The sequence below is a fragment of the Paroedura picta genome, chromosome 16 (genome assembly GCF_049243985.1).
Source record: "Paroedura picta isolate Pp20150507F chromosome 16, Ppicta_v3.0, whole genome shotgun sequence".
NCBI lineage: Eukaryota > Metazoa > Chordata > Lepidosauria > Squamata > Gekkonidae > Paroedura > Paroedura picta.
In genome coordinates this window covers 27,939,165-27,954,509 of record NC_135384.1, presented here as the reverse complement: position 1 = coordinate 27,954,509, position 15,345 = coordinate 27,939,165, and the positions used below count along the sequence as shown (strand labels likewise).

The 15,345-nt window shown below is 52.8% G+C and overlaps 1 protein-coding gene across 2 annotated transcripts in view; it reads right to left on the bottom strand.

The window, feature by feature from the left end:
* Positions 1–1,936, bottom strand: part of STAC2 (SH3 and cysteine rich domain 2) — a 32,334-nt gene extending 30,398 nt beyond the window's left edge. Inside the window, exon 1 of one of the 2 annotated variants that reach the window (XM_077314487.1) lies at positions 1,605–1,936. In XM_077314487.1, coding sequence (XP_077170602.1) covers positions 1,605–1,697 — 93 coding nt within the window. In that variant the 5' untranslated portion in view covers positions 1,698–1,936. The remainder of the gene's footprint in view (positions 1–1,604) is intronic. The other variant, XM_077314486.1, reaches the window with a different exon arrangement.
* Positions 1,937–15,345: the final 13,409 nt, after the last annotated feature.

Sequence of the window (15,345 nt, the reverse complement as noted above, 5' to 3'; positions counted from 1 at the left end):
CACATAAGTGGAATAGCCTAGGGCCTCTTTTCCTGTAAATCCGGCCCTGCCAACACTACCTGGTCGTTGTAAGCGGAGATGCCAGGGCTTGAACCGGGGGTCTTCTGCGTGCAAAGTCAGTGCTGTGACACAAAGCCCCTAAGGCTATTATCAAGGCAATTGGGAAATAAAAATGGGCTTCCCATTGCAACCCAAAATTTTCACCAACCAGTTAAAGCCCAGGTGTGCCTCCGTAGGTTTACACTGCCCCAGATCCATCGCCCTAGAAAGTAGCCGGAATCTGACGCAATGTGGATCGGCACCACGCAGTCAGGCTCCTCCCCGCTTTGACCCCCCAGTCCCCAAGACCCAGAACCTGTCTTCAAAGGGGCAGAGCAGGGACCAGCTGGAGTCCAGGCAGAATCAGGTCTTGGACTGAACGTGTGCGTCTTGAAGCTAACTGCAAGGCCGAAGGGAGCTGAGATTTCAGCTGGGCTGTCTCTAGCCCATTGTCTGCTGTCAGAACTTCCACATGAAGAGGCAGTACACCTGCAGGGGTTTTAAGGATTCAAGGGCCGGAGCACAGAGCCGGTTTAAGGATTTGTAGGGCCCTAGTAGAGTACAGCTGCGGCGGGAGCAGCCAGACTGGGGGCAGAGGGACACCCCCCCCCCACAGTGGGAAGGGGTGTTGCCCCCAGGGTCCTTCAAGAAGGAGAGGGGAGGCTACAGCCCTGATCTATGGGGGGGGGGGTCTAGCACACGCTGCATGGATAAACCAGCCCCGAACCGGGAAACATGCCATAAGGCGAGGCCATCTCCCCCTCTTGACTGAACCACGCAGAGGCACCTTAGCAGCCACCTTGGGGAAGAAAGCTCAGGGTGTCCTGGATGCACCCGGGACCCACTCAACTGGGCACAGCCCCAAGCCCTTTCCAAAAAGAAGACTGTTTGGCAGACCCGTCCCTTCTCTCCCCCCCCCCCCCCCAAGGTTTGATCTGCCAAGGAGCAGAGCCCGGGGAAGAGGCCAGCCCGCCAGCCCTGCTGCAGTGAGCCAGGTTCCCCACCCCCACTATGCCCCCCAGATTCACCTCGCGGGACCCCCCCCATCCCCGCCCCAGCTCCGTCCCTCCACACACGTGTAGAGAAGTGCCGACGTGCTCTCTGCCCCCACCCCGGAAGGCTTCAACCGCAGATTCCGACCCCGCGAGCCCGAGTCGAGGATGGGCACGGTTTTCGGAAGGCTCCCGCCCGCCGCTCCCGGGGCTGCGAGGGAAGGGAAACGAGGGAGGGGGGGCGCCCTGCCTCCAGCCAGGGGGTCCCAATTCGGGGGGGCTCTAACTGGCAACGACCCCCGTTTCCTCTCGCGGCGGGGCCCACTCTGCCAACGCCGAGGGCGCCGGGCGATGGACCCGCAATCCGCCCGGGCCGCGCAGGGAAGCCGGAGGAGAGGGAGGCGTCCCGCCCGAGCCCCCTCCCGTCCAGGGCTCGCTGCGGAGAGCGGGAGCGCGGCGGGAAGGGGGCCGGCGGACGGCCGGAGAAGTCATGCAGCCATTCCTGCGGCTCCCCGGCCAAAGGCGCCCAAGGAAAGGGGGTGGCCCGCAGCTGCACCGACGGGGCGGGCTCACCTTGGTCTCGGGCAGGCTGGAGCCGGTGCCCGGCGGGTGGTGCGCGGCGGGGCTCTGCTGGGGCTCGTTCTCCTTCTCGGTGATTTCGGTCATGCTGGTCGCGGGGCGGGCCGAGGCGCAGCGGCAGGGGGCGGCCGGGATCCCGGCGAGGAGGGATCGGGGATGCTCGGGGCGCCCTCCGCGCTCTCTCCCCTGGCCCGCGCAGCCTGGACGGCGCCCCCAACTCTTCCCCGACGCGGCGCCCGCGGCCACGCACCTCCCTCCGCTGCGCCGCGCAGTCCAGCGAATGCGCTCCGCTCCGACGCGCGGCCGGCAACTTTGATTTCAGGCGCCAGGCGGCTCCGCCCCTCGCCTTTCGATTGTTATGCTAATGAGCCCCCCACCCACCCTCCTCCGCCCGCGCCTTACGAGCGCTTCATTAACCTCGCCTTCGCCGTAGGAGAGGCTGGAGGGGGGCGGTAGCCGAGCCCTCTCCCCATTGGCTCTTTACGCGGAGAGAGTAGGCGCCTCCGCCAATGGGAGGGCCCGCCAGGAAAACTTGCACGCCTCTTGCGCGAGAAAAAAAAAGGGGGGGGGGCGATCCTGTCTTTTGCAAGGCGTCAAAGGCGCGTTGTCAATTTCACACGAGCTCCCCGTGTCCCAGCCCTTCGTCTATGCGAAAGGCCATCGGGCGATCCTAAGGAGGACGCAGAGCCCATCCAAGGGGCCCGGGGATCCGGCTTGTCGCAGGGGGTGGCCAAAGGAAGGAAAATATAACTACAGGGAGCACAAACACGCAAAACATATGTGTATAATTTAGTCGTGTCCAAAGGCACCTTTCGGACCAACAGGGTTACCCACCTGAACCCCCCCTTGGAGAGCCCCTCCATGGCCTGGACCAGTCTGACCTCTCTAAGGGCCTTCGCCTGTTATATTGTTTAAGATCACTGAAATTGTGTTATTTAAACTGTTGTTATTGTTCTATTTGTTTATGTTATATATTAATTTGTTCCATGTATCCCCCCATGTTGTTGTATGTAAACCGCCCTGAGCCATATGGAAGGGTGGTATAGAAATACAATAAAATCAATCAATAAATATAATTTAACAATACAGTCACAAGTGCTACAATATTTAATAACAACCAATGCCCATGAATGTACAGACAAGTTAAAAAGAGAACATAATGTCTCCCGCTGCTTATGCATCTTGGGTCTGGCTAGCCCCTCCTCGCAATTGATCCCCCCACCTATATGTAATGGTTGAGGCTATTCTGTTTCACTGTATCTAATAAACCAAATTTGGGTTCAGGGACGCCTTTATGACCAACAGTTTTATTCAAGGTGGGAGGTTTCATGCGCATGCATAGTTCCTCAGATGCAGCGTTGTGGAATGGGAGTCATCCATTCATACTTAGGCAAAGGTTCAAGTGGGTAACCCTGTAGCACAACAAAAATTGAGCCCAACATCACCTTGAAGACCAACAAAGCTTTATTCAAGGTGTGAGCTTTCGGGTGCAACTAATCTCCTTTAATTGTTTCTTTTCACAGCTGTGAAAATATCTGCACTTAATCACTTACCTTCCCCTTTGGGGAAAGGAAGACATAAAATGGTGAAGCCTTACACCAGCCCTGTGAGGTAGGCTAGCCTCAGCTTGGCCAGGTCACCCAACGAAGGTGGAATTTAAACCTGTGTTTCCCAGACGTCTTCGTTCCACTACAATAGCTTGGCATCAAAACCATGTCCCCAAAATGCGTAGCAAGTTCACTCCTCTGACCCAACTGCCCCTTTCAGTTCTCCAGGGCTGCACATTTTGCGTTTCCCTTGAGTATGAAAACTGAAGCCTCCATCCCAACCAAGAGGGACACCGAGACCCACTGAGAACATGGGCTCAAGCTTGGGAAAGAATCTGACCCATAGCTCCTGCCTGCTGCACAACTCTGGAGCAAACAAGGAGCGTGGCCCTTAGGTTGTGTGCGCATGCCTTTCTAGGCATCAAAAATTGTTGGTCTTAATATGCCGCTGGACTTAATGCATCTTGACGCTCATAAGACCCCCTTGAGGAAGTCCGTTTCAATGAATCTGAGGAAGAGTCCACGCACTTGAATGCTTCTCCCCAGAATCAAGCTTTGTTGGGCTCAAAGATGCCCTTGGACTCCCGCCTTTGTTCTGTTGCTTCAGACCAAACCGGGACCCACCTGAGTCCTGCCTCTTCCCTGTTCAACTTGAAAGCAAATTCACTTTTTCCAAATTGGGTGCGTTTCTGTTCCCTCTTGCAAATTTGCCCCTGCCCCCCCACTGGCAAGCCACAAGACCCTCCCCAAAAATTAGAAAGTAGGTCTTTTTCTTAGCAACCAACCATGTCCCTGATGGGGGCCTTCCCCCTTCTGGAGGGAGGAAAGGGGGGGCAGATCACCTGCTTTTTGAACAGCTGGTTTAATTTCCCCGGAGAGGAGGCGGAACCCAGGGGGAGGGGAAGGGTGCTCCAGCACCCGCCACAAGGTCACTGGGGAAGCCAATGGCTCATTCCCACCCCCACGCGCACCCTTCCTTCTCACCCCCTTCCTCAAAAAACATCTCCATCGGCTGAGGATAATTTATGGCTGTCTTCCCCCACAATTACAATGAAAAAAACAACTTTTTGGCTGTTCCTCTCAGCCTCCCAATGACTCTTCCCATCGCCCCTGTTTACTCACCCAGCAGAGTCACCGCGCCAGACGGACGGCTCTTCCAGGCAGGCATCAGCACCCCTCCTGCCGCTCTTCCCCATCCCTCCTCTGACCTTCACTCCACACACCCCACAGAGCCTGCCAGCCAGCCTGCCAGCCTCTCCAAGGGAGGGTCCGTTCCTGAAACCCCTGGCCAAAAAGAAAGGAGGGTGTGTGTTTGTGTGTGGAGGGGGGGGGAATCTTTGGCCAACTGCAATCAGAGACCCCCTCAAAGGCTTAGCAAGGTCAGAGTTTCCTTGTTCTCTTTTGGGGCTCGGTCTTTTCACCTTGAGCCTGGTTTGGAGCCAGAGGTTCCTCTTCTCTGCCGGTGCGGGTCTTTCTGGCTCACCGCCGGGCTGAACGGAACCGGGGCTGCTTCTTCAGCGCAGCCTCCAAAGGGACGGCTCAGGGCGGTTTGCAGAGGAGGGTGGGAATGCTCCACGGAGGCCCTGTTCGTTCTCTGACATCTTCTCCTCCGCCTGGCCAGCAAACACGGCAAGGACTTGTCCAGGTAGAGATGTGGCAGACCCAGGAGGGGACCTGAAGCGCCTTGCTGGAGGTGACAAGTTGAACTTATTGAGATATATTGTTCATGGAGAAGAGTTTCGCTCAGTTACAGAAGGATGAGTGCAGTAAACAAGTCTCCCAAGACGTACGTTGCCCCAACGTATATTATTCAGGTAGTACATTGATTCGTTTATTCAGGTACATCTAGTTCACATTCAGGCTTCTGTCAAAGGAGCAGAAGGAGGAGGTAGAAGAAGAGGAAGAGTTGGTTTTTATACCCCACTTTTCACTCCCTGAAGGAGCCTCCAAGTGGCACCAAACTGCCTTCCCTTCCTCTCCCCACAACAGACACCCTGTGAGGTAGGTAGGGCTGAGAGAACTCAGACAAAACTGCTCTGTGAGAACAGCTCTAACAGAACTCTCACTAGCCCAAGGTTACCTAGTTGGTTGCATAACCATTGCACCAAGAGAGAGATGCCTAATCTAAAAACTTTCCCCATCACAAATGGCCCTATGAGGGTATTGCCCCTACAGGACAAACCTGCAGTGATGTGTCTCCATGGAAGGCCATGTGCAGCAAGGGAGAGGGCAAGCACATCCACTTCGCGCTTAAAATTTAATTTCTGGTTCTCGCTTATGGGCTCCATAGGTGTACCAAAACATGTCGTATTCCTCACAGAATTCGTCTTCCTGAGGATCTCGACTTATTCTTTTGTGTACACCAAAAAGGTTCTAGTCCTCATGGCCAAAAAGACAGGCCTGAAAAGGGGCAGGCCGTGATTACTGTCCCGTAAGATCCCTGTGGCGGCAGATGGATGGCCATGTTTTGACTTGGCTCGCTGCCCCTCCCCACAAGGACTGGAGCCAGAATGCAAAACAGCAATAAAACTGCAGAATAATTTATGCAGAACAAGAGAAGTGATGCAGTTGCTCAATTTGCATTATGCATAGAGGTCACGAAAGCCAGCTTTTCTTGGCACAGAATTTGGATTGCCTGGATACAGAATTTAATTTTTCCCCCGCATATGCAGCCCTGACTCTGGCTTGGTGCCTTTGAGAAGGAAGCATCTCGGGGCCTCATTAACGGCCTTCTTGCAGAGGTTGGATCTACCTGTGCATTTTCTGGGAATGCGGGAGGAAGGGCAGATCTGCACAATCCGCCTAGCCTCAACCAAAGGCCAGGGAGACCTACAGAGCTCCGACAGGACCCTCAGTTCTTCTGGGAGCTCCTTCCACCAGGCTGGGGCTTGGCCAGTGTCACGGGGGCAGGGATCTCTGCAGTTCCCTGCACAGGGAGTCAAACGGTCCCTCAGGTGTACAGAATCATAGAATCATAGAATAAGTTGGAAGGGACCTCCTGGGTCATCTAGTCCAACCCCCTGCACTATGCAGGACACTCACATCCCAATCGCTCATCCACTGTCACCCGCTACCCCCTTGAGCCTTCACAGAATCTGCCACTCCGTCAGATGGCTCTCCATTTCCAAATTTCCGAAGATGGTGAACCCACCACCTCCCGAGGAAGCCTGTTCCACTGAGAAACCGCTCTGTCAGGAACTTCTTCCGGATGTTTACATCATAAGAATGTAAAAAACATCCCCCAAACTGTACATAGCCTGATTTCAAAGGGACAAGTGTCTCTTCAATGCTTCTGCTTCATAGGTTGATTGATAAAGAACGGCATCCAAAATGGAAAAGGGCAAAGATGGACTTCCGGGTGGCGTTTTGATACCCCTCCCTAGCTTGTTGCCAATTTTCGTCTTCAAACGAAGCATTGCAGGGTGTTGAAACCATTTCCTCACCTTCGTCTTCTGCAGGTTGTCCCCGCCTTCCAGCCGATGGGAGGGGATTCTGTCCCGGCATTTTATCCACTGCCTGGCAGGCGACGATAACACTCCCAAGAGTCCAGAGCAGCTGCAACATCCCCGTCGATCACCAGCGAAGTGATGCCTGAGGCAGGACGACATTCTGAGGTCTAGCAAAGACCGTTCTGTTCCCTCCAGAAGGCACAGTCTGTTTCCGGGGCTGCCCGGAGCCAAGCACCACTTACTCTGGAGGGTCAACAACTGGGCATAGAGGCCACGGCTTTCAGTAGAACATCAGATGGGCCCTGCTGGATCGGACCAGGGAAGGTCCATCTAGTCCAGCCTCCTGTCCCACACAGTGGCCAACCAGTTCCTCTGGAGGGCCAACAACAAGGCAGAGAGGCCTTCTCCGGATATCGCCTCCTGGCTCTAGAATTCAGAACATTTTAGTACCTCTGAGCACATTAGCCTCTTGTAACCCTGAAGGGCGAGGGACTTCTCAGTCCTAGAATGTGCCTTTCAGAAATGTTCATCTCTTATTCTCACTTTTGAAGTTAAACCTCAGCTTAAACGAGTGTTAAGCAGTCCCTGTTAAAAACGCACACCACCTGTGGGTCTGATTTGGGGCTGGGACATGTCACCTTTGCCCGGCAGGGGGCTGGTTCTTGCAGCTTCCTGAGACCAAAGGTGGGAAATCCTGTCAGGTTGAAACCATTCCACATGGATTGGATAATGCACCTTCAGAGTGCTTTGTGTCTCGATTTCCCTGCGCAAACTAGGAAAATCTGCTTCTAAAATACACTGAGAGTGTGTAATCCAACAGGTGCGGAACGAAAAGGTGCTCACGGGCTGTTTTCTGAGTCCGCCTTGGATCCTCCAAAACGGGCCGCTTCCATCTTGCATTGATTGCGAGGGAAGGAACACAGTCTAGAACAGAAAATGCACAATTCCCTTGCGATGCTATATTAATAGGCGGCAGAACGGGAGAGAAGGATTGGCTTTAAGTGTAAATTGAGGTTTTAAATTTCATGTTTAATGATTGATGGAACCCGCTCGGAGCCTCACGGACAGGGTGGGATAGAAAAACAAAGTTGTTATTGTTAACAGGCACAAGTGGGATTCCTGACCTGCAGTCTGAAGTGGTACGGTCCCTCCTACCACACAAGGGCTGTACCACCTCATTTCCATTCCAGAACGAGGGCAGAGATAATATCATTGGAAAAAGAGGGCTATCGAAACTCAGTGTGATTCTTCTGCGCTGCGGGTCTGAAAGGCATCCCTTTCCGGAGTGAATGAAAATTGGGGGGAATAAAATGGAAGTGGGGAATTCAACCGGAAAGGTCCCCCGCCCCCCACCAGCTGCATCCTGGCGTCTGGTTTGGAGCCTTTGAGATCTCTCTCCACAGACAAAAAAACCAGCTGGCTGGTGTGCGTTTGGTTTCCTAGCGTGTGCCATTTCATTTAATATGGATGAGGCTCCTCTTTAACCGCACGCAGCAGCGGTTCAATGGATAGAGAGGCCCAGCCCGGCATGGAGAGATAGAAAGGCAAAGGCGGGTGAAGGGAATGAAGATTGACGGGCAGCCCGAGAGACGAAGAGGGGCAGAGGGAAGAGATAAATACAGACATAGAGACAGCAGAGAGCAACAGGAAGGAGGAGGAAAAGTGGGGAAATGGGAAGGGAAAAGAGACAGAGGCAGAAGGGAAGGCTGGCAGGGGAGGGGAGGGAGGGAAGGAGGGAAGGAGGGCTTGCCGTGAGCTGCCAAAGCAGCTTCTGTGAAAAAAGACCAAATGGGGCACCCTGCGCATTGCAATTGTACAAAAGAAGGGAACCCGCTGCGTAGCAACAACACAACCAAGTAAGAGTTTATACGACACGGGGAAAGTTTACCCAGGGCTTTCAAAGCACAGGCACAACATTGTAATACTCCCAGGAGTGTGTAACTGTGGGAATGACACTGGGCATTCCCAATCCGAAGGAGGAACCGGTAAAGCCCGCCTTTCTCTTAGGGCTGCTTCCTTGGTGGACCCTAACGATGATGCAGAAAGGACAGACATGTTCACCCGGGCATCCCAGATCCAAAGGAAACATGTCTGCTTGTAGAATCACGGAGGTGGTCATTAGGACTTGAATGCCGACTTAGAGGCCTTTCGGGATTTGTGCAGTAAAGTTTCGGGTTGGGTAAGCTGCATTTCTGCATCTTTCCTTGCCCATAACGTTTGGCTACAACCCCCTGCGTACTTACATGGGAGGAAGTCCAAATGAAATGGGGGCTTATTTTGGAGTGAGTCACGCATACGCTCAAGCCTTTGTGGTGTTTTCTTTTGGACAAGGACCACAAAATCAGCGGTCTTTGCAGGCCCGTTCCTGGAGCGTTCTCAAGCATCGAGACAGGCAAAGCACGGATGGCGAGATTGTTCCCTCTCATTCTTCAGAAGGCAAAAGGGAAGGGGAAGGGGGGGGAGAGAACTGAACTGGGTCACGGAGCCTGAAATGTTTTGCTGAAAAAGCATCCGAAATGTTCCCAGCCACCCAGGTTGCTCCTCCTCCCTCCCTCCCTCCCTCCTCTCCCAGCCTGGGCAGGTGGGGCTGAGTCTACAAAGCATCCCACAGCTCTCCCCCAGCTATATTTAGCGGCTGCTTGTCATGCATGGATTTATGACCCACTGCTGAACAGCTGCAATGCAGCGAGCACCGGGAGGAGGCAGGTCTGGGGGTGGCTGCGGATGTGCAGGCTTGGGGACGGCAGGGGAGGGGGGCAGGGCAGGAGGAGAGCCCACCTGCAGGCAGCAGCAGCAGGGGTGGAAAATGGCTATTTTGAGCTGACAGACACCAGCAGAGCTCTCCAAGCTGCTGCTCACGTTATCCGCTGCCGCCTTATGATTTCGGCATTTTGTTGGCCTGGCAGCATCTTCCTCCGGGTGGCTGCAGAACAGACTCCAAGCTCTGAGGGGTGGGAATTTTGGCTGGTGGGCCAAGAGCCAAGGACCTGGGAAACCTGGGCTGGGGGGGAGAGAGGAATGCAGGGTCTAAGGATGAATATATCTGTATTTTTAATATGATATTAAATTTTGGAGATTAGAAGAAGAAGAAGAAGAGTTGGTTCTTATATGCCGCTTTTCCCTACCCGAAGGAGGCTCAAAGCGGCTTACAGTCGCCTTCCCATTCCTCTCCCAAGCAGTGGCTTGCAGCCAGGCTGGGATAGGTAGCCTTCTGCTAAACAAACAAACACGGGATTTTTGCAAGACAGTGTGGTGCTGTGGTTAGAGCAAAAAAAAGGTTTGTATGTACCCATCCGTACAACACGACAACACACTGGGAATCAAGAAAAGAATGCTAAGTCCTGTTTCTTATCCAGCCCTTGGAAAACCAAAAGACGAATTCTCGAATTCTCAGTAATGCGCCCTGAACAACCTCGTTATGCGTAAAACGGGAAATGAGAGCATTTTTGTGATTTTGTACTAATCCATGATAAAAATGTATGTATTAATGAGATTGCAAGGCATCTGGCTCACAGAGGATAAGTCTGCGACCAACCGTTTCTTGTTAACGACAGAGAGGATCAGCAGAGGCGGGAGAAATACCTCCTGCGGTCGCTTAGTAAGCATTTTATAGTCAAGATTAAAATTATTTCTAGAATATAGGTCGTAATCCCTGCCCCATCTTGGTTATAGGTTAAAAAGTGAGACACGAGACCCTGGGAGCCGGGTTCCATAGAGAGCGTATGTCTTGATATTTTGGTGAGTTTCATTTCGGCATATAACTTTACGCATAACGAGGCTTTGATCTGGCTATTTATGTCTTTAATGTTGTTGTTTTTTAACCTTCTTGCTAATGCTGCTGAAGAAAGTCATGAAACCGGCTTTGTTGTAGCGGGATCCTGTTTGACGTGCATAACTGAGAATTCTTCCTTTCATTTTCCAAGGATTGGATAATAAAGAGGACAAACAGAATTATTTTCTCGATTTACAATTCGTTGTATCGTTGTATTGTTTTGCACCCTGCTTTTTACTACCTGAAAGAATTTCAAAGCGGCTGACAATTGCTTTCCCTTCGTCTCCCTACAATTGACACCTTGTGAGGTAAGCGGGGGCTGAAAGAGCTCTGAGAGAACTGAGACTGGCCCAAGGTCACCCAGTTGTCTGCATGTGGAGGAGTGGGGACTCAAACCCGCCTCTCCATATTAGAGACTGTCAAACACGATGCCAAGCTTAACTCAAAGTTATGCCACTTCCACCAAATCAGCTACCACCAAGAACAAAGTTCGAGTCCAGGGGGATCTTTAAGACCGACGAGATTTTATTCTGTCTATAAGATTTTGTGCAAATGCACACTTCTTCAGATACAAGTCTGCACGCATGAGACAGCTTATACCCAAAATTAAACTTTGTTGGTCTTAAAGTTGCCCCTGAACTCAAACTTGTTCTCTTGCTCCAGACCAACCGAAATGGGTCGTCCATCCCAGTAAGAAGCTTTCCCCCAAATATAGCTCTTCTGTGACCTTAGCAAGGTCTTTAAATTCATCCTCTGATCCTCCCCATTTGCAGAATGACAGGACCATTGTAAGAAACATCCAAAACACTGCATAATCTAACCCATTCTTTTTCAACCTTTTGACTGTGAAGTAACCCCTGAAATATTCTTCAGGCTTCGAGTAGCCCCAGAAGTGATGTCAGCTGGCCACGCCTCCCTGCCACGCCTCTGGAAGTCACATGTTTACCGTGTGCACGGCATCACTCATAAAATAAACTGCTTGTTAAATAAGATGTTCGTTTCATTTTTGCGTGTGCAGTACCTTGCCTGGGCAAAACGAGAAAGCGTTCATCTCAGCGGTCATAAAGCCCACCATGCAAAGCAGCAATTCTCCTCAGGGGAAACGATCCGTGTGATTTGGAGATCGGGAGATCCCCAGGGAGATCTTTGGGAGATCTCCAGGCACCACCAGGAGGTGCTAAAGAGGACCGTTCCTTTCTTGTCCTTCAGGGGGTGCTGAAATCCCTAGGTTGCCAGAAAAGAAACAAGCAAGATTCACAGAGAATTCTTTCGGCCCCATTTCCTTGAGCAGCCCACAGCCCAGCTGTGAATCCCGTTTCTCTCCAAACAGCCGTTGGTGACGGGACCTAAGAAATGCATCTTCCTACCCCCTCAGCCTCCTCACTGTTATTATTCTGGCTTTATTGGGGTGTTTTTGTCTCTGTGTGTGGGTGGGGGGGGGGAGGAGGTTGACAGCTGAGCTTCTTTCATAATTCATTGAAGCACCAAAATGCCCTGTTGATCAAGGCAGGTAACAATCCCTTTGATATTCAGGGAGTCAATGTCTTATTAAAATTCATCAGGAGCAACCCTTTTGAATTCTGCTGCAGTTCCGGAATGGCGGTATGTATTGCGAACCCCCTCCGTGCCGATACACGGCCCCTGTACACGTGTCTGATAAATTTGGGGGGGACGGCGGCGATCGCAAGAGGGCTATTTGTTTATCCAACAGTGTCCAGAAAGCCGGGAAAGTGTGTCTCCAAAGTATAACAAATCCCCCTTATGGCACGGTTGGCCAAAGTGTAGCTCTCCAGAGGTCCGTGGACTACAATGACCATGAGCCCCTGCCAGCGGCAGGGGCTCATGGTCATTGTAGTCCACTGACCTCCGGAGAGTCACGCTTTGGCCACCCCTGCTGTATAGGATTACCAGCCCCGAGGTGGGGAATACCTGTACAGTAATGATGAATACGGCCTTAGACCAGCAAAGGAAAAATATACAAATCTAGTACATCCGTGGGTAAGCGGCAGGGATCAAAGGAGCAAGCCCTACATTAAAACAGCAAGAATTATTAAAATAAAACTGCTAGGTGGCCCATTGCTGATGTATTTTACAAGCGACGGCACCGAATCTCGCTGCTAGAAGCGTAGGGCAGCGTGGTGTGGCGGTTAAGAGCAGTGGATTCATTTTGAGAGCAAATCCCCAAATCTCCAGGAATTTCCAAACCCTCCTAACTCTTTCCAGTCACGTGGGCAGCTTTCCGCCAGCGAACGACTCTTCCCCTGTCCCGAGGAAACTTCCACCAAAGGTCTCCAGGTTTGGACATGCCTGGAGACTTTGGGGGCGGAGCCTGGAGGAGGCGGGGCTTGGGGGGAAGGGAGGGTCCTCAGCAGGGGCTAAAGCCACCATTTTCTCCAGGGGGCGCTGAACTTGGTCTCCCGGAGACCTCCAGGTGTCACCAGGTGTCTTTGCACAGCGGAAGGCTCCTGTTAAAGGAGTGCTCTGCACTGGATTGGGGGGCTTGGTAGCACACCGCCTGCTATCTCCTTTTTGGGTGTAAAAAAAACCCAAAAAGTATGTCCACGTCCTCTGGAAACGGCAGCGAAGTGTTAATTCTATTTTTAATGCCTCTCTTCCATCTGTGCTCCTCCGCCATCTATCTTTAATGTCCCCCCCCCCCCAAACACGCAGGGCGGGACTTGGAAGCGTCCCTGGCGCAGTGCGTGTAGCCGTGCTTACTGTAAACAGGCAGGAAGACCGGGCCATGTGTACACCGACAACAGCAGAGGGAAAGAACGGCTCGCCCCCCACGCCCTAGCCCTGCCGTCCTCGCCTCCTCCCCCTTTCACGGGAGGCTCTCCACGTTGACTCCAAGCGTGGTGAAGAGCGGCAGCTTCTAACCTGGTATGAGTCCCCGCTCGGCCACATGCAGCCAGCTGGGTGATCTTGGGCCAGTCACAGTCATGTTAGCACTGTTCTCACCGAGCCACTTTGCTCAGAGCATTCTCAGCCGCACCTACCTCGCAGGGAGAGTGTCGTGGGGAGAGGAAGGGACGGTGTTTGCAAGCTGCTTTGAGACTCCTTCGAGCAGTGAAAAGCGGGGTACAAAAACCAACTCTTCTTCCTTCCGGGGCCTGGGCAGGGGCAAAGGTGGAGAGGCGAAAGGGAAGCGAAACAGCTAAGAACCTTCATGGGGTGCTGTGAAGGGACCTTCTCCCAACACACATACAGCTGGGACTGAGGGTGGGTGGGGGGCAGGGCTCCCAGATCCAGATTGGGAAACTCCTGGAGATTTGGGGAGGGCAAGGACCTCAGTGGGGTCCAAGGGCATGGTGTCCCCCCTCCAAAGCATCCATTTTCTCGGTAGAGTGGTTCTCTGTAGTCTGGAGAAGAGCTGGCATTCCAGGGGATCCCCAGCCCCCATCTCTAGCCAGAGCAGGCCTTAGCAATCTGGTGCCACGGCTAGCTCAGCATTGGCTAAGAACATGAGAGGAAACCACATTGGATCAGGCCAGTGGCCCTCCCAGTCCAACACTCTGTGTCACCCAGTGGCCAAAACCCAGGTAGCATCAGGAGGTCCACCAGCAGGGCCAGAACTCCAGAAGCCCTCCCACTCTTGCCCCCTAAGTACCAAGGAGACAGAGCATCCCTGCCCCAGACATAAGAGAAGCCACGTTGGGCCAGGCCAGTAGCCCATTTGGTCTAACAAGGAGTTTCCCAACATGGATCTAGGAACTCAACCCCCTCCCCGTTCCCAACTGGTGCCCAGGGGCACCTGGCAGCCCTCCCGACCACCATCTCGAAAGCCCCCCCCCCCAATCTCTCTCTCTCTGAGCTCTTGCTGGTCTCCAGAGACGGATTCCTGCCTCTGCTTTCCGCACCCTTTCTAAGCCTTTGATCTCCAAATGTTTTGACATCAAACACGTGCAGGTTTTCTAGGACAGGGTGAGAGCCTCTGGGATTGTATGCAGTGTAAACAAGAGAAATAGGAGTGTGGGCGCATGGAGGGGGGGTGGGCGGGGGAGATCTACACCGCTTGCTTGTTTGCAGTTAAACTTCACTAGAGGTAGAAGCTCCTGAGGAATTGTGTGTGTGTGTGTGTGTGTGGGGGGGGAACACATTAAGACTCTGCAAGCAGATGGGAAATTCCACTTGTGGGACCTGGGTGTGTGTGTCGGGGGGGGGGGGAGCAGTGGCCAGCCTCACCTGCCGTACAAGCTCAGGAATGCTTGGCCTCTGCATGTGCTCAGACACCCTCTTATTTTTCATCTCTGGGGACGGGGACAGGGCAAATCCATGCGGAGATGAAGCCCTAGAGTGGGGGGTAACCCAGCCTTGTGGTGCCTTTGGAATTCTGGCTGGGCGCTTTGGGCGTAACCACAAAATGGCTGCCACAAAATGGCTGCCACTGGAGGCGGAGCCGGCCACCAAATGATTGCTGCGGCTGCCTTTCAGTCACCCAGGGAATCAAATCTCCGGTAGCCAGCTGAGGCCGCACCCATGATCTAAAAACTCTTGGTGGGCACCAAAAAGGTGTGAACTAGCGAGAAGGTATCGTTCGCCTATCCAGCCTCACCTTTACCATGTACATCTTGAGAACTATATTTCATTCGTTGTCTCCTCCCCTTTTGCTTTCGCTTTTTTAAAGAATGGGCATTGAGAAAGGACTCTTAAATTCATTTTAAAATTGTTTTGACTCTGTGCTTTTAAAATGTCGTGATCCGTCCTGAGCATTCAGAGAAGGATGGAACAGAAATCCAAACAATCTATCATGATTTTTGATCACTGATCCATCCATCCGCCATAGATGCCTGGATGCAAAGGTCCAAGCTGGGTTTAGAACACATAAGAGGAAGCCCTTCTTCACCCAAAGATAATGCACTTTCGGTGTGCTTTGGCAGCTGGATTCTCCTGTGTGGAACAGGAAAATCTACTTGTAAAGTGCATTGAAAGTGCATTATGTATTGTGTGCAGAAACGGACCCTGGG